Genomic DNA, 25901 nt, shown 5'->3' with positions numbered 1-25901 from the left:
TACATTTTTATTATTGTAAGACATTTATAACATAAGATTTTCCATTCCAACCACGGTTAAATGCACGGGCCAGTGGCATTAAGTACACTCACAGTGCTGTGAGACCGTCACCACCACCCAGCTCCAGAACTTTGTCATCAGATGGGTGGAACATAATAAGAACTAGAATTCAACACTTGGCTTGACAAGCTGAACCTCTCATTAGTAACAAACTGGTAAGAAAAACAAAAAAGTTTAGAATATCCTTAGTCCAATACAGCAGAGAGAAATGTCCTTATACGCAGAGAATATAATTTGCTATTGTACAGTGAATATAAAACGTTGGACCAAATCTAGCCCCCACCTTCCTGCAAAACCCAGATTTTCCGCATTATGGTGGCAAGTTCCTAGCACCCCTAAGTCTAAGCCATAGGTGGCAAACACAAGGCCCTCGAGCCAAATCCGGCCCTCCACCTCGTTTTATCCTGCCTGGCACCTCGTTTCTACCTGGCGGCAGCGCCGAACTATTGCTGAACTGTTAAGGAGTAGTTACACGTGTACAGTTAGCCCTCTGAAGGCAGCCACGAGGCTGATGTGGCCCACGACGAAAATGAGTTTGATGCCCCTGGTCTGAGCCCTCAGAGTTTCACGCTATCTAATCAACTAATACATGTTAACCTATCGTTTATTCCACACTTGGTATTTTCATTATTCTTTATTCAGAACTTCAGCGGTTAGCGCTATCTCCAGGGACATTCTCTAAATCTAGAGTAGGCAGCTTCTCATTAGCTATTTAGATGCTGAAGGGGGTATCTGGAGCTCCACAGAAGCATCTCTTTGTCATATTTTCTAGAACATTCATTCCAGAAGGGGATTTATCAGAAATTACCTGGAGGAATTTCTACTTGTTTTAAATATAGTAGTGTTCCTATGAGTTAAATATTAGAACTAAATTAATCAAATTGAATTATGTAATAGTAATAAAATATTATCAAGAATACATATAAATCACCTAGAACACTATCTGGATATAATACTCAACAAATGTTATGAATCACACTACATATATAAATTAACAACCACCACTGAATGGAACCAATTTTGTCCTCTGCCCAATTATGGTCCAGCAATTTGGACAGCAAATATAACTCACAAATATCCAAAGATTTCATGAATCCAGATAATAATCAAGAACTGAAAGTAAACAAAAAGGCCTCTCCAGGGACAAGACAGACGTTACAAATTTCATAAGCCTGACTACTTATCTCAGGTCTATTCACGTTTTCTTTACATGAAGCAATGCTTTCTTATATCCAATTTCTATCTCTAAAGGAAGGAGTAAACACAAAGATTACCAGAAGAGAATAAGCTAAGAGCAGAAGAAGCTGCCTGACAATAAGGAAAAAAACAGAAATAAATTAATTAAACTAAAGGGCAGACCCAAGACCACAAAAAGCCAGGATACTGAGTGACCTGCATCAAGGACAGAAGATGGAAAACTCAGCACAGTATATTGTTTGAGGTTCATACAATGACTCAAAGGTATCAATAAAAAAGTTATTTTATGTTTAAACTATTCTGTTCAGGACAATGAGAAACACATGAAAGCTTCAAAATGGATAAAACTTTTAAAGATAAAAGTAAACATGAAGCACAGGGTCAAAAAGTTTCACACACTTTATCAATTCTATCTGCCTTTCTAATTAAAATATGTCATTATACACTGCAACTTAGCACTGTGAGGCGGTCCTTACCTGCCAAACCAGATGAACAGTCAAAACTAACCGTGCATTACCAGGAGCATCCCAACGCGGCCCCTACCGCTTCTGCAGTGATCTGCACCACTCTGTCCACAGTCCCCAGTGAAGTGAAAGAAACATCGGGACAGCTCTAATCAGTCATCTGCAGCCCTTGGCGGCCCATTATCACCCACGCGGCATTACTGAAAATCATTGTGATGGTGTGATTCGCTTTTTACGTATGCTTTTAAAATAACACTATTATGCCCTGGCTGGTGTAGCTCAGTGGATTGAGCTCGGGCCTGTGAACCAAAGGGTCACTGGTTCGATTCCCAGTCACGACACATGCCTGGGTTGCAGGCCAGGAGGTCCCCAGTAGGGGGTGTGTGAGAGGCAACCACACATTGATGTTTCCCTCTTTCTCTCTCCCCTCCCTTCTAAAAATAAATAAATAAAATCTTTAAAAAAATAATAATTCTATTGCTCATATGCCTCTTAGTGTTTAGATTTCTTAATAAAGGAGCTCTTACAGTATTGCATTTAATCGTCACACCAACTCCATAAGGAAGACTATGCCAAAATCAAGAGACAAGGAAGGCACATCTCCTAGAGATGGGCAATTTGGCAACTTCCCAGAGGTTACCAGACTATTACGTGGACTAGCTAAGTTTCAAAAACTTATCTAAGTGTCCAAATAGGGAAAATATACCACATTTACATCTAGAACATATGAGTGTCAAAAAATCATTAAAGAGGAGAAAAATAAAGAACCCCATTTTAAAAAGTAGAAAAGGGGTCAAGAATCAAATAGTTTGAGACCCTTAATAATAATTTAGTAAAAAAACTACGAATAACAAATAAATGTAGAAAACAATACAAAACCCGGCTAGTAATCAGGTATACACTCCAGTCATTTTTTAAAAAAATTGATAGTATTAAATTATATCAGGGATGTAAAGACATGGACACTTTCAGAGACATTTGGAGGAAGTGTAAACTGGTAACACTTTTTGGAATATAATTTGGTAGTCTATTCAGACAAATTTTAAATAGGCTTATCTATTACCCAAGAATTCCTCTTGGAGACACCTATTTTAAAGGATTGTTCACAAATGTTCACAACCATGTTCACTGCAACATTTCTGAAACGGCAAAATCTGGAAATGTGCACATCTGAAGTCACGTGATCCATACAGGGTGGGGGGAGAGTTTGTAGTTGTGAGTATCCGAAACACAGAACTTAGTTTTGTGTTATTGTTTATTAATTGCTGCAGTGTTTTCCATGCACACAACTGTAAACCTACTTTTGCCCCACCCTGCATATATGTGCGTAGAGCAGGGACTTCAAATACCCACTGAATTTCTAACAATGGGTAGTCTGGGCGAACAAGAGGAGGGATCGAAACATTTTACTTAACTCTTAAAAAAATTACACTAGTCGAACATGAACAAAACGATTGCAGGCATGAAATTCAAAAGAGGCAGAGGTGTACAGAGGAACACTTGAAAGAAAAAAAAATTCTTACACCGAATCCCAACATATAAAACAAAGAAACAAACACCCTCAGGCTCTCTGGTTGAAGCTTTGAGGTAGGACTGGTCCGTTTCTTTGACCTATTCAGGCTTCTAAGTGTTCTAGAAGGTTTACAACCACTAGACTGTTACCTAAGCTTCATAGTCCCACAGGACAATACGATGTTTTTGAAGGATTTAGTATCACTGGTCTACCCAAATGTCGGTCACATGCAGGAGTCCACTTAGATTACTGGACCACTACCAGGGAGCTTTACCTTCGACTTAAATCCATCACCGACATGAAAGATGTGCGCTCCTAATCCATTTAGACACCCTAAGACACCCCATCATCCAATTGAAAATTAAATTACAACTACCAAATAAGAAAACTGCTATGAAAAAAAAGAAGATTTTTGAAAATATTTCCTCAGCACGCCTCCCATTTTAAAGAAACTTCTAGTTGAGGAAGACCACTATGAAGCATTTATACGCGCTCCCTGAACAAACGTGCAAACGAGGAACTGTTCACGCACCCTGTGTGAACACTGTGTACAGGCAAGGACAGCACGAGGCTTCGGCCGCGGCTGAAGGCAGTTAGGTCGAACACAGCCACAAAATCACCGCATTAACTCCCAGAGAGAAATGCGGAAATCGTCCAAGCTGCTAATCGTTTACAATATTTAACGTTATTTAAGGGAAACTAGCTGTAGAACATCAAACTTTAGTTATTACACTATCAAGCAGTTTGAAAGAAATCTGAAACACCAATGTGGTTTGCAATGATATTAAATTCTTAGAAGAATTAGAGTGAGCCGGGGGTCTTCAGGGAGGTCTCATAAATACCAGGGTCTCAAAGAAGGTTCATGTAAGAGACGGGGAGAAATTCTTGGTGTTATATTAGAAAGATCTCCATGGCTCTGGTTCATTTCATGTCATCAGAACAAGATGTTTCCATTAAAGACAACAGTGCCCTTAATTAGTTGAAGACTGTTTTTCCTTGATCATTTGCACAATAGTTGCAAAAGATATACAATTCTAACTCTGGAACTTGGAGTCAAGAATAAGAGACTATTAAACCATTAAAATAACCCCTAATTTTGGATATATTGGGTGCAAAACTGACAGAAGGGCGCTAGAAGCAAAAACAAACATTTGAGTGTGGTTACTGGGAATCATTAAGACCATATCCAGCTGAGTTTTTTATAAAAGGCTGATGGTGGAAGACTTACACTTATAAACCTTAGTTGTGCACTTCTCTGCCCCTCCCTAATTCTTTCAAGACACTCAAGTCTCATGAGAAGGGATGCCTTCTTCCATCCAGTCTTAGTCTTGAGCTTCTCTTCCCAGTTGTCCCTGCTGGGAAAGCTCAGCAACTCCAGGGGCTCCACCTACCACCTAGAGGATTCATGCACGTCCTCCTCTGACCCGATTCTCCCCCCTCCGACGCCCCCCCAGTCCACAGCTTTCAGTCCTGAGACTGCAGCCTTCCCTTTCAGGCTTGTACTGAACATCATGCACATAAAACCTAATCTCATAAATCACACTGATCAGGACCATCAGAAACTGGGCTTCTCTGATCCTACACTATTTCTGCTGGAACACGACGTCCTTCCCAAACCAGGCATTTTCATGGAAGATGGAATTAAAGAATAGAGAGTTTCAGCTACTCAATAACAGTGTAATTTTCTCAGTAGAAATTTCAATAATAATTAAACACCTATCTGTATCTATACAGATACATATGTAAACACATATATAAGCATATACATGTGCCAAACACTATTAAAAATTGGCAGTATGATACTTAAAAGTAAAAACTACTTTGCCAGTCATCGCCAGCACAGATGTTGAAATAGCCTTTTTCCAAGGCGACCATCCACTGCTGAGTACCCAGCCCAGCAGACAAAGCAGGAATGTTGCCAGTGGGACAGCTGACACCCTCAACCCCACAACCGGGGCTCTGGAACGTAATAAGGTTGTTACCAATTGTGAGTCTCTTAAAGCAAATCAAGTTACTTACTTGACTGATTGAGCTACACCAAAATATAGTTTTAAAAGACCTAACATTAGAGAAGGAAACAGTACCCAGAATACCCTTGGTGTTTCCACTCCACTAAACAATAATCATTGCTTTCTTTAAAATGATTCCTATTTAATTACTATGCCTCTCCTGATTAATTTTCCCAATTTTTACAAATTCAATTATTTCTGCCTCCCTTTGATACTTAAGTAAACATTTGAATATAGGTATGTATGTACTCAGTTCACACTTACTACAAAAGGATATCACTTCATGTGCTTTAATTGAAGTTCTGTCGTTGTTTTCCTCAACAGATAATAAGGCTTTCGGAGCTGGGAATGGATTTGTGTATGTTTTTGTGATCGTGCATGTGTTTACGCACAAACACATACAGGAATAGCGTTTTGCAAACCTAATAAAACCTAGACACGTTCTTCTGCCTTCCCCCACAGAGCTGCATCATGCCAGGGTCACAGACCCCTGAAGGCTCCCCACTCCCCCCTCCCCAAAACGTATGCACATGCAGGTTCTGAACCCCTAATTCTCCTGCTTAGGTTCCCAATGTGATGGACCTGGAAACACAGAAACATTTCCCGACAAAGAAAACATCTACAAGTACAACGCTGTAAATTCTTTCAGCAAATGTTTAATGAGCACTTAAAAAACATATAATCACCAACGTTTAAAAACGTACAGATCAGCACTGAGGCCAGCAGCTACAAATCTGACCAGACCAACTCTGGTGCCTCTGTCAGTTTTTCTTCCTTCTTTCCCCCAGATTCCACTGCAGACCATTTCGCCCGGTCAGCGATAGACACCCTTCACCAACAAAGGAAGGGGGATTAAGCAAGACTGACAAATAAAGCTGAGAATCCACAGTGGGGTTAGAATAATGACAGACTAGATCAATGAATCACATTCCTAAACCAGGGATGCTCTGGGGAGAAACACACAATGACAAAAGTCACTGATTATATGGAGGCCATATGGTCTCTCCCATTTATGCTCAGTATAGTCCAGAAACTGCTTATCAAGCTGTGTTTAAAAACAACCCCCAAGATTTCAACAAAAGCTGCTACCCTTCATGTAAGTAGAGAAAATCGAGGTGGAGAGAACACGAGAAAGGCCAGATTCAGGCAGGCCCAGGAAGCGGTCTCTAATCCCATGCCCACCTGCACCCTGGGAAGGGTTCTTCCCCTGTGTCCCATCTCAGTGCTGGACGCCAACAATTTCCCTCATCTCAGTAAACAGGCCGTCTGTCAACAGGACATATGGGCAGCTGCAGATGGGCTGAGCCGCATCATTAGTGCAAAAAAACAGGGCAGTGAAGAGAGGGTTGGGTGATTCAAAAATACTGATGAGGTCCCTTTACTTAAGAATCTGAAAATCTAGTGGGTAAAGAGGAGAGAGGTACGAGTTGCCCCCTGGCAAAGCGAGCTAACACAAAAGATGCGCCACTCCTTACTTCTCAATGGAAATTAGATATTGAAGTCAAGAGAAGGTAAATTGTTTTCCAGAAGAAATGAATTTTCATTATGTTGTATCTCCTTGTGGGGTGCCACTTACACTGATGACAGAAAACACTCTGTCTTCTGGGATGTCTGGGTTGACTGACTCCCCACCTCCCGCCCTAAGCTCCGCAAAGGTCACTTACCATTAAGTGGTAATGCACACCCTGAGACAACTCACTACCTCAACTATGCCTCAGGGGACCTAAAGTCCAACACAGTAAACCGCCATTTAGAAAAGATTTCTCTTCCTTTTTAAAAGACTTTATTTGTTTTATTTTTAGAGGGGAAGGGAGGGAGAAAAAGGGAGAGAAATATCAACGTGTGAGAGACACATCAATCCACTGCTTCTCATGCACCCACAACCCAGGCACGTGCCCTGACTGGGAATCGAACCTGTTATCACTGTGTTCACAGGCTGGCACTCAATACAGAGCTACACCAGCCAGGGCAGACTTCTTTTTCTAATGAAAGAAATTTTGACTTCTCTCTAAAACACATAAACACTTTAAATATTTGTTCAGCTACTGAATGTCTAAGAGAAATTTATTGGCGAAAGACTTATTATTCAGTAAGTAATAACGCAGGGACAAAAAAATATTGCTGTGCTTCTAAAACACATTCCAAGCAAGCATTTAACAGCAGATACTTTGCATAGCAAACAGGCCACTGAAGAACCAGGCTCCTGCATTTTCGGATTTCTGTTTTTCTCCTTCTCTGAATTTTCCATTGTTTTTAACAGCAATCTCTGAATTAGAATCAAAAGACAATTTTTTTTTAACATATAATTTCACACTCCCCACTCCTGCTTTGCTGTCAAGTATCTGACCCTGGTTTGATAATCTCATTTCCTGAGAATCAAAAAGCTGGAAATTTAAGCTTCCTAGAGTGTTAATTGCGGCCCTGCTCCATTGTTAATCAAAAAATTGGATGGTTTGCATGAAAATGCTTCTCTAATTAATTCTCAGTCATAAATCGCCCTGGTTTTAATAACCCCTCCTTGATTGGATAGCCTTTGAAGAGACAGTGCAGCTAATCCGCCAAACTAGGAAAAACACACGCAGAGAAAATGATAAGTGGGCTTACAAGGTATGAACTGGATGATTGCATTAATACTGTGGAACCGAAAAAGTGAGTCCCCTTCCCGGGCTTCCCATGCCTCACCCTGCGCCCTGGCAAAACCAGCCATGAAACGAGGAGTCATGAACAAAGGCAAGTGCCACGGAGGTCACGCCTCGGAAGTGAAACCTTTCCCCCTCCTCCCGTAAAACAGCTATTCCCATCATTTTTCAAAAAGAGGCTTCCCTTGACATTTTTTCCCCTACAAACTGGAACTCCAGCAATGTCCACTTGTCACACTGTCTATTTTAATAAGACAGGGTTCTCGCTTCCCCACTTTCCTCTCCTCCTGCACTACATCATCATACATGCCTCTAAGAGGCACTGAACTGAATTTTCATTATCCAAAATGTCAAGATTCGTTTCTGTCATCAGAGAACACAGCTGGTCTACACCAGCAGCCCTCTGATTAATTCAAATGGAACAAGTCACCTGTACGTAACTTCATCTTCCCAAGGCTAGGTCTTGCATTCTGCAAGTTTTAATTTACAGCTTGTCAGTTTAAGATACCATTTGGGGCCGCGGGGGCACTTGAAGAACAACAGATAGTCTTAATTAGCAGTACTTTGCGTTAATCCTGTGATTACTAATAAGGCAACAACTGGTGGGTTTTAGCTTCAGAACAGGACTTATTTAGAATTCACTCTCTGCTGTTTCATAATATTATACAAACTGTCAGAAGATGCTGGACTATATCGATGCACAATGAGTATTTTTAAGAAAGCACTATTTTAACATATATAAACAATACCTATGTGGCTTTCCAGTTGACTTGTAAAATACTTTATCTGTTTTCTCTATACTGAAAAACTTCATGAAGGTAGATACAAAACAATGTTATTCCAACAGAAATGATACAGAATAATAGTCATGAGTAACGAGGACAATAAGAGAAAAGATCTGAGGTTAATTCTAACTTGAACACAGAATGCTCAAACCCAGTTAAAGTCCTTTACATCGATCAGAGGTCACATTAAAATGCACAAATCGCCACAATTAAGACATTGTGGTGGCCCAGTAAAACGACTGAAATTAAAAAGACTGACAATACCCAGTGTTGGCACACACTGCTGGAGAAAATACAAAATGATACTCCCACGTTAGGAAACTGGCGGTTTCCTTAAAAGTTGAGCATGCACAACCATATGACCTCGCAACCCCACTGCCAGGTTTTCCCAAGGAAACTGAAAATACACGGGTGTTTAGAGCAGCACTGCTCACCATAACCGAACACTGGAAACGACCCAAACCCGCACCAAGCGCTGGGAGAAGCAGCAGCGTGCTATCTCCCTATCTGTTGTGGTATTACATCCACACAGCAGAGCACCGCTCAGCAGTAAAAGACGCAGACTACTGATGTCCACGACAAACTGGGTGAATGTCGAAGTCATTATGTTCATGAAAGAAGCCAGTCACAAAACCGTACACTGTATGATTCAATTTATATTGTGGCGCACGCGCACACGACGTCAGTAGTTGTGTGGGGCTGCCGGTGGAGGGAGGGAGAGGGCACTGCAAAAGAACACAAGGAAGTCTGGGGAGAAAGTCTGGGGAGATGCAAATGGTGTGTATCTTGACACGTGTACACATCTATCAAAATACACCAAACTGTTTATTTTAAATGAATGTGGTTTATTGCACGTAAACTGTGCCGATGAAGTAGAAAAATGCATGAGACATTTCAAGGTTATTTTACAAACCTTATGTAACAAAGCTCGATTGTATTAATTAGTCAACTTTATCATTTATCGGCTGTGTGACTTCGGTCAAGTGATTACCTTCCATGAGCCATGGTTTGCTCAGCCACGCAAAACTAGAAGACAAGGCCTACTTGACAACACGGTTACAGGATTCAAGTGGTAATTATGAATGCGCTAGAAAAAAAACGCCATCTCAGCAACTTCACCCTCTTCTCTCAAATAATAGACTTCCCCTTATCTTCCTCCTTCATGTAACTTATCTATGGCATAGTCAAATATCTCCTCAAGCACTGTTATACTGGAAAAAGCTCTCAACTCATAGAGAAGGACCTCAGCTGCTGTCCTGCTCCCCATGTGGCTGACGTGTAATGCTGAGCTTCTCTCCATTTGTAAAAGGCAGGACTGCTGACGGGGTGGTTACTATATGCCTGACACTGTACAAGGAGCTCGGTGCGTGAGGTAAACTCACCTCCTGTAGTTCCTGCCTTTCTGGAACATGAAATCGATAATATATATTTTAAACAAACAACAACAAATAATCGAGTAATTTTAAACATACCATGTGCTACAAACATGAAAGCGAACCTAGTCCAGGGGGAATTTAAACAAGCAAATAAAAACCAGAAAAGTATCCCTAAGGAAGTAACAGTGAAGAGGATAAAAGAAAATACTCGATGTAAAACTTCTTAGAATACTGACTGACACTGGTAAGTACTTAATGAGCATTACACAAAACCTTCCTACAAAGCAGAGAAGAAGACAGGGACAAGCCAATGCCATGTCTAGCATGCAAGGAGGCCCCAAGGCCTGCATGAGAACGGCATGTTCTGAGAAGTGCAGCATGGCTATGGTGAGAAAAGGGGCCAAGGAGAGGTGGTATGTAAGTGGCGGCCAAGTCATGGGGCACCTTACTAGGCATATGAAGGACATGGGGCTTAATACTACGGCAGAGGTCCCCAACCCCCAGACCACCAGCGAGTACCAGTCTGTGGCTTGTTAGGGACCTGGCCACACAGCAGCAGGTGAGCCACAGACAAGCAAGGGAAGCTCCATCTGTGTTTGCAGCCGCTCCCATCACTGCATTAATGCCTGAGTTCTGCCTCCGGTCAGATCGGTGGGGCACAGGTTCTCAGAGGAGCACGAACCTACTGTGAACACACCTGAGGGATGTAGGCTACAGGCTCCTATGAGAATCTAATGCCTGTTGGCCTGAGCTGAAGCTGAGGCGGTGATGCTATCCCTGGGGAGGGCCGCAAATACAGATTACCATTAGCAGAGAGGTTTGACTGCACAGAGACCATAGTAAATCAACTGCTTGTGGGCCCATATCAAAACCCTGTCAGTGAGTGGCAAGTGGCAATTAAGCTAAGTAAGGGTGAACAGACTAACCTGCCCTGGTGGCAGGCTTTACAGCGGCAGGTGAGTTGATGTACTTCGGTTGTACGGCTGCCTCTGGTGGCAGGCTTTAAGTCAGAATCCGACCCTTACTTTAGTCAGCACATGGCCCAACTAAATTACTTTACTCACCACTTCCGTCCGCGCCTCTTTCCCACCCTGCACGCTTTGGTAAGCCCACATGCTAACCCTAGCATGTGGTGAGTTGTATAATTATTTCATTATATATTACAATGTAATGATAATAGAAATAAACTGCACAATAATGTAATACACTTGAATCATCCCAAAACCATCTGTCCACTGCTGGTCCCTGGAAAAACTGTCTTCCACAAAACCAGTCCCTGGGGCCAAAAAGGTTGGGGAACACTGTCCTAAGGGCCATAAGAAATCACTAAATACTTTCATATCACTGCGGTTTGAGTATAGTCAGTGATTTGGAAGGATTCAAGACCAAGAGGCGATGGCACTAAGATGCTGGGCGGAGGTGAGAGACCTTCGCAAAAGGAACAGGAGACAGGTCTGCAGTAGCAGATGGGTGAGGGGGCAGAATCAGTAGGTCCGGCAATAGATTAACCGTGTGAGGCCAAGGTGGAAGACAAGGATGACTTCCAGGTTGAGTTTCTGTTAAAGAAGAAAACAGAGGCCAAAAATTTCTAACAACCATTCTAGGACAGTCTGTCTGAATTTATTTGTCCATTAGCATGTTTATTTGTTCATTAATTTTAAAAAATGTATTGTCTCCAGTGTGGGAAGACTGGTGCTGGGTGCTGCAAGGTCACAGATAAACTGACGACAGCTGACATTCATCCAGCACTTCCTCTGTGCCAGGCACAGTTCTGAACGTGATGCACGGTTTAACTCACTTCGCCCTCACTGCGGCCCTGGGAAGTGTGTCTATGTTATGTTCACGGTTTACAGACAATAACACTCACACACAAAGGAGTTAATTTGCCCAAATTCACCCAGGTGGTAAGTGTGACTGCAGAGACCACACTTGGAACCTCTGACTAGTCCTCAGACTCAGAAAAGATAAGATAGTGACCACGTAGCTGAGACTCCTTCGGACTGAATGAGAGTCACAGAAATCATTTTATTTCTCTTCACTACTGAGAAAACTGCTTAAGTGACTTGCACAAAATCACAGAGCAAATTATTAAGAAAGATGGACGGTAGCTTGATTTTAATAATAAAAATAGAGAGTACATCTTGGAATAAAAATGAGAGAATTCATATTCTTTAGAGACTAAAATGAGGACTAAAATTAATAGATCAAACAAAGCCTACAAAAGGAGAAAGTAGTATTTGTAACTTTCAACTGGAAGGAGGAGGAAGGGGGAGAAGAAAACCGTAACTCCAACACTCTGGACTTAAAGGAATATCTAAAGGATAGTTAATCAAAAACTGCTGAATGCTTTAAATAGGAGGAAGGTGACAACAGATTAGATTAGATTAGATACGGTAATATTAGACAAGGTCAGAGAGACCTAAGTAAAATAAAAACATCTACCCAAGTCACCAGACTGGAAAAGGAGGAATCAGCCAAAGTGCCTGTCCCTTGTTCAAATTCTGCACAGAGTGAGTCACGGTGTCCAGCTGATTCTGCCCCTTAGCTTTTGGATCTAGTCCCGCCTCTCTCTCCATCCTCACTGCTATTATTACCCTTCTAAGAAGCTGGCATGACCTTCGGTAAACTCTCTCCTGAAATAACGACACAACCTGCCTCCTCGACTGCAATCACATTGCACTCAATATTCACAATATTTGAAAATGCAGATTTGATTCTGTCACTCTCCTGCTTTTAACCCTTATTACCCACGGGACAAAAGTCACACCTCCTTGCTGTTACACCAGGTCCTTTGTGATCTGCCCCCTGCCTCCCTTGTCTAGGTCCAATCTTCCCCATACACTCTACGCTCTACCCACAGCAAAGTACCCATGATGCCATGATGCCATGATGCTCTCCCCCACCTGTGTCTGTGTTTTCCATCTCCTCCCTTCTCGCAGAGACTGCCCTCACCCTGCTCCATCTGGTTAACTCACCTTCCCACCTTCGGTATAAAGCTTCCTCCACTGCAACCCCCTGTGTGACTCCCTCTGGGAATGTTAAGTGCTTTTTCCTCCGTTTCCCCAGAAGTACTTATAACATTCATTAGAACTATCTGTTGGCATGTCTTCTCTTCCTCGGCACCTAGAACTTCTCCACATCCAGATGTCCCGGGAGCAGGGCCTACGATATGTTGTCCCCCACAACATGTCAATGGATACTTCCAACAACCCTAAGAATGAGGCAGGGTAAGTGTTGCTAACTTCATTACACAAATAAGTAATCTGGGGCTCAGGAAGGTAAAGTGGCTTGCCTAGTAAAAGCAGGATGAGTAATAGGTTGTCCTTCCACTAATCCATGATGCTCCGCGAGCTACTCAAAGCACAAACAGCCACACCAATATTCCACATATGAACATCACTAACCAACTGAACAAGGATATGGAAATTAGTTAACTGGTGCTGAAATCATACATTAATATGCAAACAAACACAGACTTACTTGCACTAAGTGGGCATGAATATGCAAATGAACTGGCTGCAATTCAGTGGATATCATCACAATTTTAGGAATGAACATCTTATATTTTGACTATTACAATACAGGGTGGGGCAAAAGTAGGTTTACAGTTGTGGGTACACAAAACACAGTTTGTTCCGTTATTACTATTTATTGATTACTGTATTTTCCATACGAACAACTGCAAACCTCCTGTTCCCCCATGCCACGTTCATGCAACAATCACACATACAGAACCAGGCTGCCATTTGCAGTCCAAGCTGAACAGGCTTCTCCAGAGTTCGACAGGCTGTTCCTTCACGACCCAGCCCGTCACCATCTCCAGCCCAACCCACAGGGCACCGTCTGGCACAACACACTACAATAGCGGCACTTAAAACAAAGCTCTTCTCCCAGGAGACTTTTAATACTAAAGTGGCACGGCTATCCTACCTGAACTCCACTCAGAAACCCCCGTATGTGATGACTTCTGGCTTTTGCTCGAGTATAATGATGACTTTTATTTTCCTGTCATCACCAGAACACCAGTGGTTCCTATCAGTCCTTAATCTCTTATTGTTTAATGAACGGTGGCCAAAGCCATTCACAGCAGCTTTGGTGTCCATTCTATCCTGAAAGTAACTAATTATAATCAGTGGAGGTCTATCTACACAAGCGGACTTCCTTAATTACCGTAACAGAAAAAGTTATAACCAGTCCGCGTCATACAATGAGAAGAGCTCTACGCTCAGGCTCGCACATTTATCTCTGCCATGGCCACTGCCTGACATGCCTGCCCCTTCTCTATCTGAACAGCTTCTCCGCATCCTTTACGAGCAGCTTGAGACTTGAATACGCAGGAGTGCCGCCTGCCTCTCCCAGCTCTTGCAGACACACCTCAGTTGCGTATATACAACTCCATCGTAACGCCTATCGCAGTGATGTGATCCTTTGCATGCTGAATTAATTAGGATATCTAAAAGTAGGGCTATAGGTAACAGAGAACCAAAATACTAATGACTTAAGACAGCTCATTCCTCTTGTAGAGAAGTCTGGACAGTTTGGTGGCTCTGGTCATCAGAGGTGTGACAGGCACCCCACAGTATGAGAAACCCAGGCTCTTTCTGTCTCCTCGCTCCACCACGCCCTGGCGCTGTCTCGCCTGCACGGTCTACGACAGCGCACGTCACATTTCATTCATGCTGCAGGTGCAAGCGCCTTCATAAGGCCTGGGCTGGGTGGGAAGGAGAGCCTGTTTCTCCCCTTGAAATGCAAGACCTGAAGTCACACACATCAAACTGACTCACTTTCTACTGGTGAGAACTAAATTACTTATTCATGGGTGGCTGCACGGAAAACTTAGAAATGTTTATACTTTGGGTGGCCATGTGTCCAGCCAAAAATCAGAGGCTCTATGAATATAAAGGAAGGGAAACAAATGTCGGGGGACAAGTGCCAGTTTCTGTGACACATTCACGGTCACTTCTGTTCTTCTGCCCTTCAAGGCAAAGCTTGGTTCTGTTAATTACTGTACCCCTAAGGCCTGGTGAAGTGTCCTAGTAGAATAAACATAATAACTATGTACAGACTCAATAAATAAAGGGAAGCCCTACAAAACACAGGACGCCACAGTAGTGCCGGCTTCACTTAATGCTAGACTCTGACGTCCCAGGGGGGATGAGGGATGGGAGGGACCGGGTAAGTGGGGCGGTAGCCCTCTGTCCCAAAGTTGTCTCCTCAGAGACTGCCTAAGGTACAGTGCTGGCGCGGCGATGACCTGGCCCTGAGGTCTCCATGGAACGGTGTGGCCACACGACCGCTCCTGGTGTCACAGAAAGCTCCACATTTGGCTTAGACTTCTAAATGGAAATATTCCACTATATATATATGGTCCTACCTCTGTAGACTTCAAAGCTTTTAAAAGTTTGTTATATTTCTACTTTTTGTAAAATGTATGAGTGTAAATGACACTTGCACAGTTTTAAAAATAATAAAACATATCAACAAGAGGCAATACCAAGCGTTGCAGAGGACGCAGAGAAAAAGGAACCCTCACTCACTGCTGGCGGGAATGTAAAGTGGTACAGCCACTATGGAAAACAGTATGAAAGCTCCCAAAAAAAGTAAGAATAGACTTACCACATGACCCGGCAACTCTTCCTCTGGCTATCTACCCAAAAAACTTGAAAATGTTTATTTGCAAAGATGTATGCACCCTTGTGTTCACTGCAGCATTAGGCACAGTGGCCAAGACATGGAGACCGCCGAAGCGTCCTGTGACAGAGGGACAGAGGAGTGGTCCGTGTGTACGACAGAATACTCCTCAGACATACGAAAAGATAAAATACCGCCATTTGCAACAACACGGATGGCTCTTAAATTACGCTCAACAAAATAGTCAGAAAAAGCTAGGAACCACATGATTTCACTCGTATGTGGGATACAAAACTGAAACTGTCCGACACAGACAGACAATAGTGGGGAGGTTACCAGAGGGAAGGGGGTGGGGAGGGTAGTAAAGGGTAAAGGGTGCGATTATACGGTGACAGAAGATGATCTGACTTTGGGCAGAGGGCACACAGTGCAACATACAGATGATGTACCAGAAGTGTATACCTGAAACCTGTATGACCCTATGAACCAAAGGCACCCAACAAATTTAATAAAAATAAGTAAAATGAAAATGAAAATAAAACAGTATTTCTACCAGTTAGTTTAAGAGACAAAACAGTGCCATTATCTCCAAAGCCCCTTGTGCTCCTCTCTGATCACATCGCCTTCTACCCGCTCCGGACGCGATCTCTTGTCTGAGGTGTGTGTTCGCGCTCACCACCTTACGGTCATATCGTTCCCAGCACACAGGATGTCTACCACTAAAAAGGACACTATTCAGTTCTGACTGTTTCTCGTCGTCATACAGATGGACTTAGACTACACTGTGCTTTTGAGATTCCATCAAGTTAAGGCATAAGGCATAGTACAGTTCACTTATTTTCATTGCTATGTTGCATTCCACTGTATGGCTATACCACAAGTCATAAATCACTTTCCTCTTGTCTTTGGTATTTGAGTTGTGTCCAGGTTTCTGTTATTCAAACAATGCCGCTATAAAGATACTTGTCAACAGGCTTTTACCTTTCACTTTTGAGTTCTCAACCCATCAAAAATTGATTTTCCCAAATGACATGGGGTTCAAATTAAATGTGTTTTTATTTATGAAGAACCAACGGTCTCACCACCCATTACTGACAACTCTGTAAATCTGTAATGTCGCCTCACTCCCCTATCAAACTTTCCTTTATATGAGGAAAGTGTCTGAGAGTCTTCAGTTTGTAATGGTGCTGTGGGAGCCCGCAGAAACAGCAAAAAAAGGGAAGATGGAGCAGGGCCTAAGCAGCTGGGTCTCAGAGCCCATAGCCCCACCTGGCCAAACCAGCTCCATCTATTCTCGACGCTGACCTGTACATAAGGCAAACAGAAGACAGGCTCTGTCACTGAAAAGTGAGTTGCAGAGCACTGGATCTCAAGTTCTAAAGCCCTCTCCACCACTAAAACCTACTGTTTTACTTTCTAGACAGAATATTATACACATATTTACAACAATTTTTTCTGAATTTTGATAGGATCACTTTGGATAAGATAACCTCTATTCGCACTGCTGAAGAGACCCAACTTTCATTCTGAAAACACAGAGTTGCCTTCTCAGTTACCACTGTCTTGCTGAGATCATGATAAACTTGTTATTTAGCATTCTCATCAGTTTCCAGTGGTGTCTTGCCTCACTATAAACCGTAAATGTTTGCTGTCCTCTCTGTTTGCTAAAAAAGCTCAACCAGAATTAGTTTTATCAACTACTCTAGCTGCCAAAAATATAATTTCTCATGGTCCAAAAGAAAGTCTAAAAAAAGAGCAAAGCTGTTATTTTTATGTTATTAAGACATTACTATGAATCAAATGATGAAAAATATCAGAGAAGCTTTTAGAATTTTGTTACATCATGTTAGAAGTTTCTGCTGTTATTTTTGTGTACTGTTTTTTTTCCAAAAAACTAATAACTGAGTTATAAAGAAAAATGCATATGTATTTTCATTGCATAAAACATTGAATAGAGCAAGGCTAGGTGGTACTTCTACACTCAGTAACATTCTTGGGATGAGAATACTTTTATTTCCTAAAAGATTTGAAATACCGCATTGGTCTATTCATGATCTGAGGAAAGTATATTTAATACTACTCCTTAAGAAGAGATAAAGAAATTGACTTTTATAAAAACTGTATTATAATATCATTATAGAAGAAATCTTACATATGAGTAAATTAAGAATAGTCTTTTAAAAAGTAAGAATATATACAAAAGGAAGGAGAATCAATTTTATACACTATTTTGGAACCCAAAACAGAGAGATAAGTATGAAAAATGAAGGTTATTTGAAATACTTACATGCAACTTTAGGAAGGAAAATACACATTTTTTCATGTCCCCTGCATACTGTTATTAACAAAGACATTACGCAAAATTGAAATGACTACACAGAACTTTCTAATCAAATTTCAGGATATAAAACTTTAAAAGTGCTTCTTTTTTTTTCTAAGATTTTATTTATTTGTTTTTAGAGAGAGGAAAGGAGAGAGAAAGAGAGAGAGACATTCGTGTGTAAGAGAAACATTGATCGGTTGCCACTTGCACTCCCCCCAACCAGGGACCTGGCCTGCAACCCAGACATGTGCCTAAACGAGGAATCGAACCAGCAACCTTTTGGTTTGTGGGACAATGTCCAGCCCTCTGGGCCACACCAGTCAGGGCTAAAAGCACTTCTTATATTTCAGGCTGTGCCATAAATGTGTTATGAGCGTAAAATTTCTGTACCTTATTTCAGTCAAAACGTCCCTGAAAATGTGTGCGTAATTGAAATCTTGCTTTAAATTCTCCATTATAGAACAGCTTGCTATTTAAGAGATTCCCATTATATACCCTTCTGTAAAAAGAACAATCCACTCATGGCTAACCTATTTCAAATACTGCCTTGCCTTAAAGCAAGGCACCTCCAAACAGATTAATTGCATACGGTGTCATTAAGCATTCACAACCCCAGTCACCAACGATTCATTCACTGGAGAGAAAAACTCACAAGGCTCAGGTCAGGTCAGTATAAGGGCCCAGTCTTCCCTGATGCCAGTGCTTTCATCCTCACTACATAAAATAAACCCTCTTAGAGAAGTCAGTCCTCACGTGGCTGGGGCTTTATAGGGTGTTTAATGTCGGGCTACAGAAATGCCACTCATTAAACTAACGGGAATAAGAGTGGCGCTCCACAGGTACTGTTATTGAGTACAAACCGAAGTACTAAGTAGCCCCAAGACAGAAAGGAAACTGCAATCAAAACTGAGTATACATTTCTACTTGGATCAATGACACATAATATTCTCTATCCATTTGTGAGTTTTACTAACTTTAAAGATGAGTGAAGACAAATCACAGGACTCCCACTCTGTTTATCAAAGCTCCCACTAGGGTTTTTCAAATGTGCAGGCTTGTACTTACACATAACAAACAAGATATTGAGGATAGAGACTTCCCTTCATCATATATATATTTTTTAAAGATTTTATTAATTAATTTTTAGAGAGAAGGGAAGGGAGAGAGGAGGAGAGGGAGAGAAACATTGATATGGGAGAGAAACATTGATCAGTAGCCTCTTGCACATGCTGAACCCACAACCTAGGCATGCGCCCTGACCAGGAATCAACTGGAGACCTTCTGCTCCGCGGGGTGATGCCCAACCAACTGAGCCACACCGGTCAGGGCCGTCATCAAATATTTTTTAAGCCAAACATCATCCTAGGTACTGGAATGCACTACTGAATAAAGCTTGCATTCCGAACATTCGGAGAAAAGTGCAGAAATTTAACAATTTAACAAGACATGTATATATAAGAAAAGTGTAAGGAAAATAAAACACATGTTGGGGGAGAGAATGATAGGATGGGGGTGGGGGACAGGATGCTGAGGAAGGTCGGGGAGCAGTAATGCAATGTGGGCGGGAGGCCCGGGTCTGGAATCATCCACCCCCCAGGCCCTAGGCAAAGCTGGGTCCTGGATGAGATCATCTGGGGAGAGTCGACAGAGTGAGCAGAGGAAAGACCTCAGGACCAAACCTGGAGACACTTCAAAGAGCTCTTGAGAAGCCAGAAAGAACATGAAGGGAAGAATAAAACAATAGCTGCTGGCAGATCAAGCGAGATGAACACAGAAAAGCAAACGCTGACCCGGCCAAGATGGAGGTCGGGGTGATCTTGAGGCAGCCGACTGCATGCGGCAGGGAGGCTGGGGTTGGGGGGTGGAGGGGAGAAAATGAGAGACAAAGAAGTGGACACAGTTCTCTTAACTCCACGATGATAAGTTTTTAAAGCACCATTTTAGTTTAAATCAATTACAGCTATTCTAATTCTTCCAGGGTTTTACTGTCTAATTTTGTATTAACAATATCCCCCTAAAGTGGTCAGGACTAATAATGGCTTTATTTTTCAAATGAGAAAATGGAAGCACAATGGGGCTGACTAACGTCAGAGCTTATTTTGGTCATAAGTGGCAGTATTTTGATTTTTTTTAACCCTCGTGAGATAATGTGTTCATTAGTTATACTATTCTGCAGGAGAATCACACATTAAACCTCAGAAGCTACACTCAAGCTAAATGTTCATTAAAACTAATACCTTTCTAACCTATAACACGGCTGTTTGAGCACTACAATGAAGCAGTAGAGAGGCTCCAAACAACAGGAAGTCTATGATTAACGCAGACACGCACACAAGCTCGACTTCCACCTGTTATCTCGCACGCTTTGAAATAGCATCCTCACCTCCCCAGCCCAATTGCCGACAGCAGACTATATAATGAACCATCTGTACCACGGCAGAGCCAACTGAGATGGGTTGATGATACCAAAGAAATCTCTTTTTTTTTCAGTCCTTTTTTCCCCTTGTGTGCTGTTAGGTTGAGTAGCATTTTAAATTGCATGATAAATTGAAAATGTTGGCAGGAACTTAACTTTTGTAAAATTGGAGCTTTTTAAATGTTACTTTGATGGTCTTTTCTGGTGGGTTTCTTTACCGCTTTGCCTGCAACAGAAGGAAAAGCTGACCCTGTGAACCAAACCACTAGGAGGCAAGGCCTGCAGCCACGTGGTGTTCAGAGACAAAGATCGTCCGCCTGCCTCATATGATCTGACCAACTGTTCAATCACGCCTTTTCAAGGATACGCTGCAACGCAGTGCTCACTGGGACCCTTGCGCCAGCCAGAGGAACAGAACAACTGAAAAGGATGGCCATTTTTCATGGTCAGTAGGTGTGACTTTCCCCCCAACTTTTCCTGCTGAAATGTTAAAAGCAATGATCAGAGAAACTTCTGTTCCTAAATGAAACACCATCAATCTTTCACAAAAACCGGTCAGCTGATCTATTCTCTCACCAAGCATGTGATGTGTCAGCTCAGCAAAATTATTTTTTAATGATTATTTTGAGCACGGTGTGTTTGATGGCTCCTTTCTCCCCTTGTAACCAGAGATAAATCCTCCCATTTTGCTGAACACTGGTAAGTACAATAGACTATTGCTTGAAAGTTCCATATTTCAATTAAGTTTTGAAGGATGGGTAAGTTCCAAGTTAGATTATAGTGATTCTTCAATTAACCATTCCCGCAGAATGAAAGTCCTCTGTACCTTGGTTGAATTTAAAAGTGGTTCTCAGTCACATGCAGCAGAGCTTTCCTAGGCCAGACTCAAGGGCAACATGCCTATTTAGTGAAGCTATGTGAACTGCAGAGAACAAAAATGCATGCTCACACAGCCTCCACCCCTTCAACGGAAAAACTAAAGGAACCTGCGAAGCTGAGCAGCTCGGACCCTGGCTTTCCTGCTCCTTCCCGTCCCCGAGTCAGCGGTACCTTCTGAACATTTACTGTACCGGGAAATAAAACAGCATTTCGCTCATGGAGCTTACAGTTTGTGGCAGACTCCAACAAGTGAGCATCAGTCCACAGGGAGTGTGCACAGTGCTCGGAAAGGGAACGTTACGGTGTGAGCACACATCAGGGGCCACCGCCTCAGCGTGTGTGAGAGACCGTGTGTGTGCGTGTGTGTGCATGTGTCAGGTTAGGGAAAGGAGGGTTCTGCAGAGTAAGGGACAACGAAATTTACCTGGGAAAGCTGAGTAACATTCGGCCAGGCAACGGGAGAAACAGAATGCATGTGAACACTCTGAGGAGACAGTTCTCGTAACCACTGGAGCATTTGAGGGGACAGAGGAAGGCACAGCATCTACTGCACAAGGACACTTTCCTAAACACTATTCACAGCTTAACCTCCCTACCTTTCAAAACAACCTCATGGGGTAAGTACTGCTCTATCCCCATTTAGAGTTAACAGAGGCACAGAGGTTACAAAGCTAGTGAATGGGAAGCTAAGTTTTAAATGTAGGCAACCTGGATCCAGAGCCCTGTACTCTTTGTTGCTTTGCTGCTGTGTCTCCAGAGATCGGGGACCACGGTAGGAGGTTGAGGGGGCAGGGGATACAACACAACTGAGAATCATTCCACGTGGCTACGGCACAGAGTGCTTACCGTTCTCACTCATTACGTACCAGAGAGAGAGAGAGAGAATCTAGTATCAGTCATTTATCCTTGTTGATTAATTATGTCTGTCTCCTGTAATTCAAGACTCCAAGGTACACACTTCAGGTTTTCCAGAACACACTGCAACACTTTAATATAAAATAAAATGTTGGTAGGTGGATCTCCTTTTCCTTACATCCTCAAACACATGTCTAGGCTTTTTGTTGTTAACTAAACTAAATATTTAATTGTATAGGCTGGTCACCTCAAAATGTTCCAAGTGCCTCCAGTGCATCAAAACTGAAAGTGTTCTTATCATCCCTCACGAGAAAGCCTGCAGTTATAAAATAACTTCAACAATCATTCCCTCCCCTCCACACCTCCGGCAACTTCGCGCATACCCTCTTTAGTTGTTAGCATCTACTTGCCGATACTGTTACTGACATCCATGCCTCAATTTCGTAACGGAATCTCACGTCACTGTCTTTTACTCCTTGGCACTTGACTTCCATCCCTTCCAACGCCCAGGACGTTTTGCACTCAGCAGGCCCTCACAAATCTTTCTTAATTGATTACACTTGCCATGACTCGGTCCTTTTTTTTGTCACAAAATGAAATGTTATTGGTCTGATTTTTTATTTAATGAAATTCACTTATAATTTAGTTCCTTAAGTATTTTTTCTTCAGATCATCACTGTTTAGTAGCCACATGTAGGTAGCAGATATCCTGTGTATCAAAGTTATATTGATTAGAACACAGTAATTAGAGAAACTTTCCTCCCTTTAACTAACAACAGAAGCCGCATCTGCCTTCTTCCGAATCTCAGCTACTCCTGACATAGCCCAGGAGTACTGTCCTGGAAACAAGAATCAAAGTTAACAGGGGCAGTCCCAGGAGACTGGCACCCCACAGGCCGTGGCTGGGCTCATCTTTAAGCATAGACGAGGCTGACCACATCTCATTTTGCTTTGAGTTCCCACTAGAAAGGTAGCAGATCTGAGTCCTGTGGCCACAGTAATAGTTTCAGCTGCTCGTCAACAGTGCTGGGAAATGATACAAGAAACAGATGATCAAGTCTTTAAATCTTTGCTATCCTGAAAGAATCCTGTGCCTTCAGACCTCCCGTGCACATGCCAAACACTTCAGGTCTTTCAGAGAAATGCGGCCACCTACCTTGGAGTTCCCCGCTCCGGCTGTAGAGCTCCCTTCTCTGCTCTCGCAAGTAGGCACTCATGCTGATGGCGTGGGAAGACGACTCAAACCTGCAATGAAACGCAGGGTCAACCAACGGTTAGGTGGGACCAAAGAGGTGGTGCCCAGCTACACCCTCCCAAAGTGGTCCCCTCTAGTCTGTGTGATGCTCCCCAGTGGTCCCCAACCAAGATGCTCTTACTACTCCACAACGGGGCCAGGGCCAGGCTGCCAGCGGCCTTGACGTGTGAACGAGGGTTCTGGCCAACACTCCTCCACAACAGTATTTGGGTCTTCTGCCCATTTCCCACTTCAACTGATACGACTCTAATCTGCTGCAACCGTCATTTGCCTCCAGGTCCTCTGCCAGGATCCCTACACACACAGCAACAAGAGTATCAGCAGAGGCACGAGGCCCTCCACACAGCAGGCCTGCTCTGGGCACAGGGCTCGCCAATGGCAGAACCAAACGGGAGACGGCGGGCCTGTGATAATGGCCTCATTCTGTGCGGGCGATGATGTTTTTTGTTTCTAGGCAGTATTGATAAATGTGTAACAATTATTTAAGGTCACTTATTCATTTCCAACATTGTATATACTTTCCAATACCACAATCTCAGGATTAGCTACATGTTTGAAAACGGACACGTGGTCTCAGGTTGAAAGTTAGGGGTGATGGCTGAAAGCACACAATCTAAAAACCCTGACACCTGACTTTGGCAACATGCCTACATTTAGGTGGGAAGTTAAGCTGGGAGAGAGGTGAGGGGAGGCCTAACGGGCAGCATCTGAGGCCATCTCAGTGTCTATACCAACTACTCACCCACCATCTTTCCTGCCTGTTGGCAGAGCTCCCTTCTCCCTGGGTGTTCTGCTACCTTGCTCCCTCTTCACTCAGGAAAAACGGCTCCCTGTCCAGCTGGAGACCCATCACCAGAGATGAAACCCAACCGGTTTAAGACAATGGCTGTGATCTGCCTGCCCTGCCAGTGACTGGTTTAGGAATCGACATAAGACCCATCCTAGCCTTCTTGAGGAAAACTTGCAGAGGGGCTTTGTCACGGACGGGAAAAATTAATAAATGGACCAGGAATAATTTAAAATAATTTTAAAAGGATCTGAAATGGCATAGCCACTTTGGAAGATGGTTTGGCGCTGTGTTACAAAATTAAATGTAGCATGATCCAGTAACCATGCTCCCAGGTATTTATCCAAATGAGCTGAAAATTTGTATTTACACAAAAACCTGCACTTGCATGTTTATAGCAGCTTTATGGAAGCAACCAAGATGCTTTTCAATAGCTGAATGGAAAAACTGTGGCACAACCACATAATGGAATATTATTCAGTGACACAAAGGAATGATCTATCAAGCCAGAAAAAGACATGCAAGAACCTTCAATACGCGTTGCTAAGTGGAAAAACCAGTCTGAAAAGTCTACATACTGTATGACGGTAGCTATGAAAGACGTTTTGGAAAAGGCAAACTAAGGAGACAGTAAAAAGGCTGGTCGTTGTCAGGGGCTCAGGATCAGGGAAAAGGAGGAGGAATAAACAAGTGGAAAACAGGGTGTTTAGGGCAATGAGACTATTCTGTAGGAGGCTGTAATGGTAGGTAAATGATATCATACATTTCTCCAAACCCATAAAACTGTAGAAAACAAATTATGAACCATACTGTAAACAATGGACTTTAGCTAATAGTGTATATAAATATTGGCTCATCAACTGCAATAAATGCACCACATTCATGCAAGATGTTAATAGAGGAAGTTGTAGGAGAGGGAACATAAGGGAAGATCTGTGTACCGTCTGCTCGATTCTTCGAAAAACCTAAAACTGCTATAAAAAATAAAGACTACTAATTTAAAAAAAGATTTGTAGAAAGAATCACATGCTATTTCTTCTGCATGTGATTCTTCAGCATGTGATTCATCACCATTTCTACCGGAGTAGGAATGAAGGCAGATAAAGGGAAAGGGCCAGGTCCTTGATGCTACTGCTCTGGTGAATTAAGGAATCCTCTGCATTCACCCTCATTGGGTGAGACAGTAACTTCCCCATGGTTTGATCCACCTGCAGCTCATCTGGGGCTCTACGTTACTTGCAGACAAAAGCATTTTTACTGATACTGCATCTAACCTCTGAATAAAACTGTAAAAAGAAAAAAAAAAAAGGAACACGTTCAATAAACAGAATAGATTTTATTCCATATAAGCGTAGTAAATCTCTTCTGCTCTAGACCACAAGATAAATGAACTGCTGAAACTTTCCTTAATGACTAAGAACTCTATGAATCCACGATTTAAAAAAAATCTCAAAAGTGAATCAGTAAAAGATACTGGAGCCTCAACTATTCAAAAACCACGATGATACTTTTGTAATCACTTTAAATGCTTATATTTACAAGTACGACTTCTTAAATATCTATTACCTCTTCTAAAGAACACACAGGTCTGCCAAGATTTGAATCCTGCTTCTAACACTTGCTAGCTGTGTGAATTTACATAAACCCAACCTCCCTTGGGCCTCAGGTTTTTTGTTTCTTTTTTTAAACGTGGAAAAAAGGATTAAAAATAG

At 42.4% G+C, this 25901-nt stretch overlaps 1 protein-coding gene across 4 annotated transcripts in view; it reads right to left on the bottom strand.

The window, feature by feature from the left end:
* The window catches only part of EXOC4 (exocyst complex component 4), a 672527-nt gene that overhangs the window by 450630 nt on the left and 195996 nt on the right, over window positions 1-25901 (bottom strand). For all 4 annotated transcript variants that reach the window (XM_045191093.3, XM_045191095.3, XM_045191096.3 and 1 more), the window contains exon 9: window positions 23304-23392. In XM_045191093.3, coding sequence (XP_045047028.2) covers window positions 23304-23392 — 89 coding nt within the window. The remainder of the gene's footprint in view (window positions 1-23303; window positions 23393-25901) is intronic.

Source organism: Desmodus rotundus, chromosome 6, assembly GCF_022682495.2.
Source record: "Desmodus rotundus isolate HL8 chromosome 6, HLdesRot8A.1, whole genome shotgun sequence".
Classification (NCBI taxonomy): Eukaryota; Metazoa; Chordata; class Mammalia; order Chiroptera; family Phyllostomidae; genus Desmodus; species Desmodus rotundus.
The sequence above is the reverse complement of the archived record's forward strand: the minus strand, read 5'-3'. Positions and strand labels throughout refer to the sequence as shown.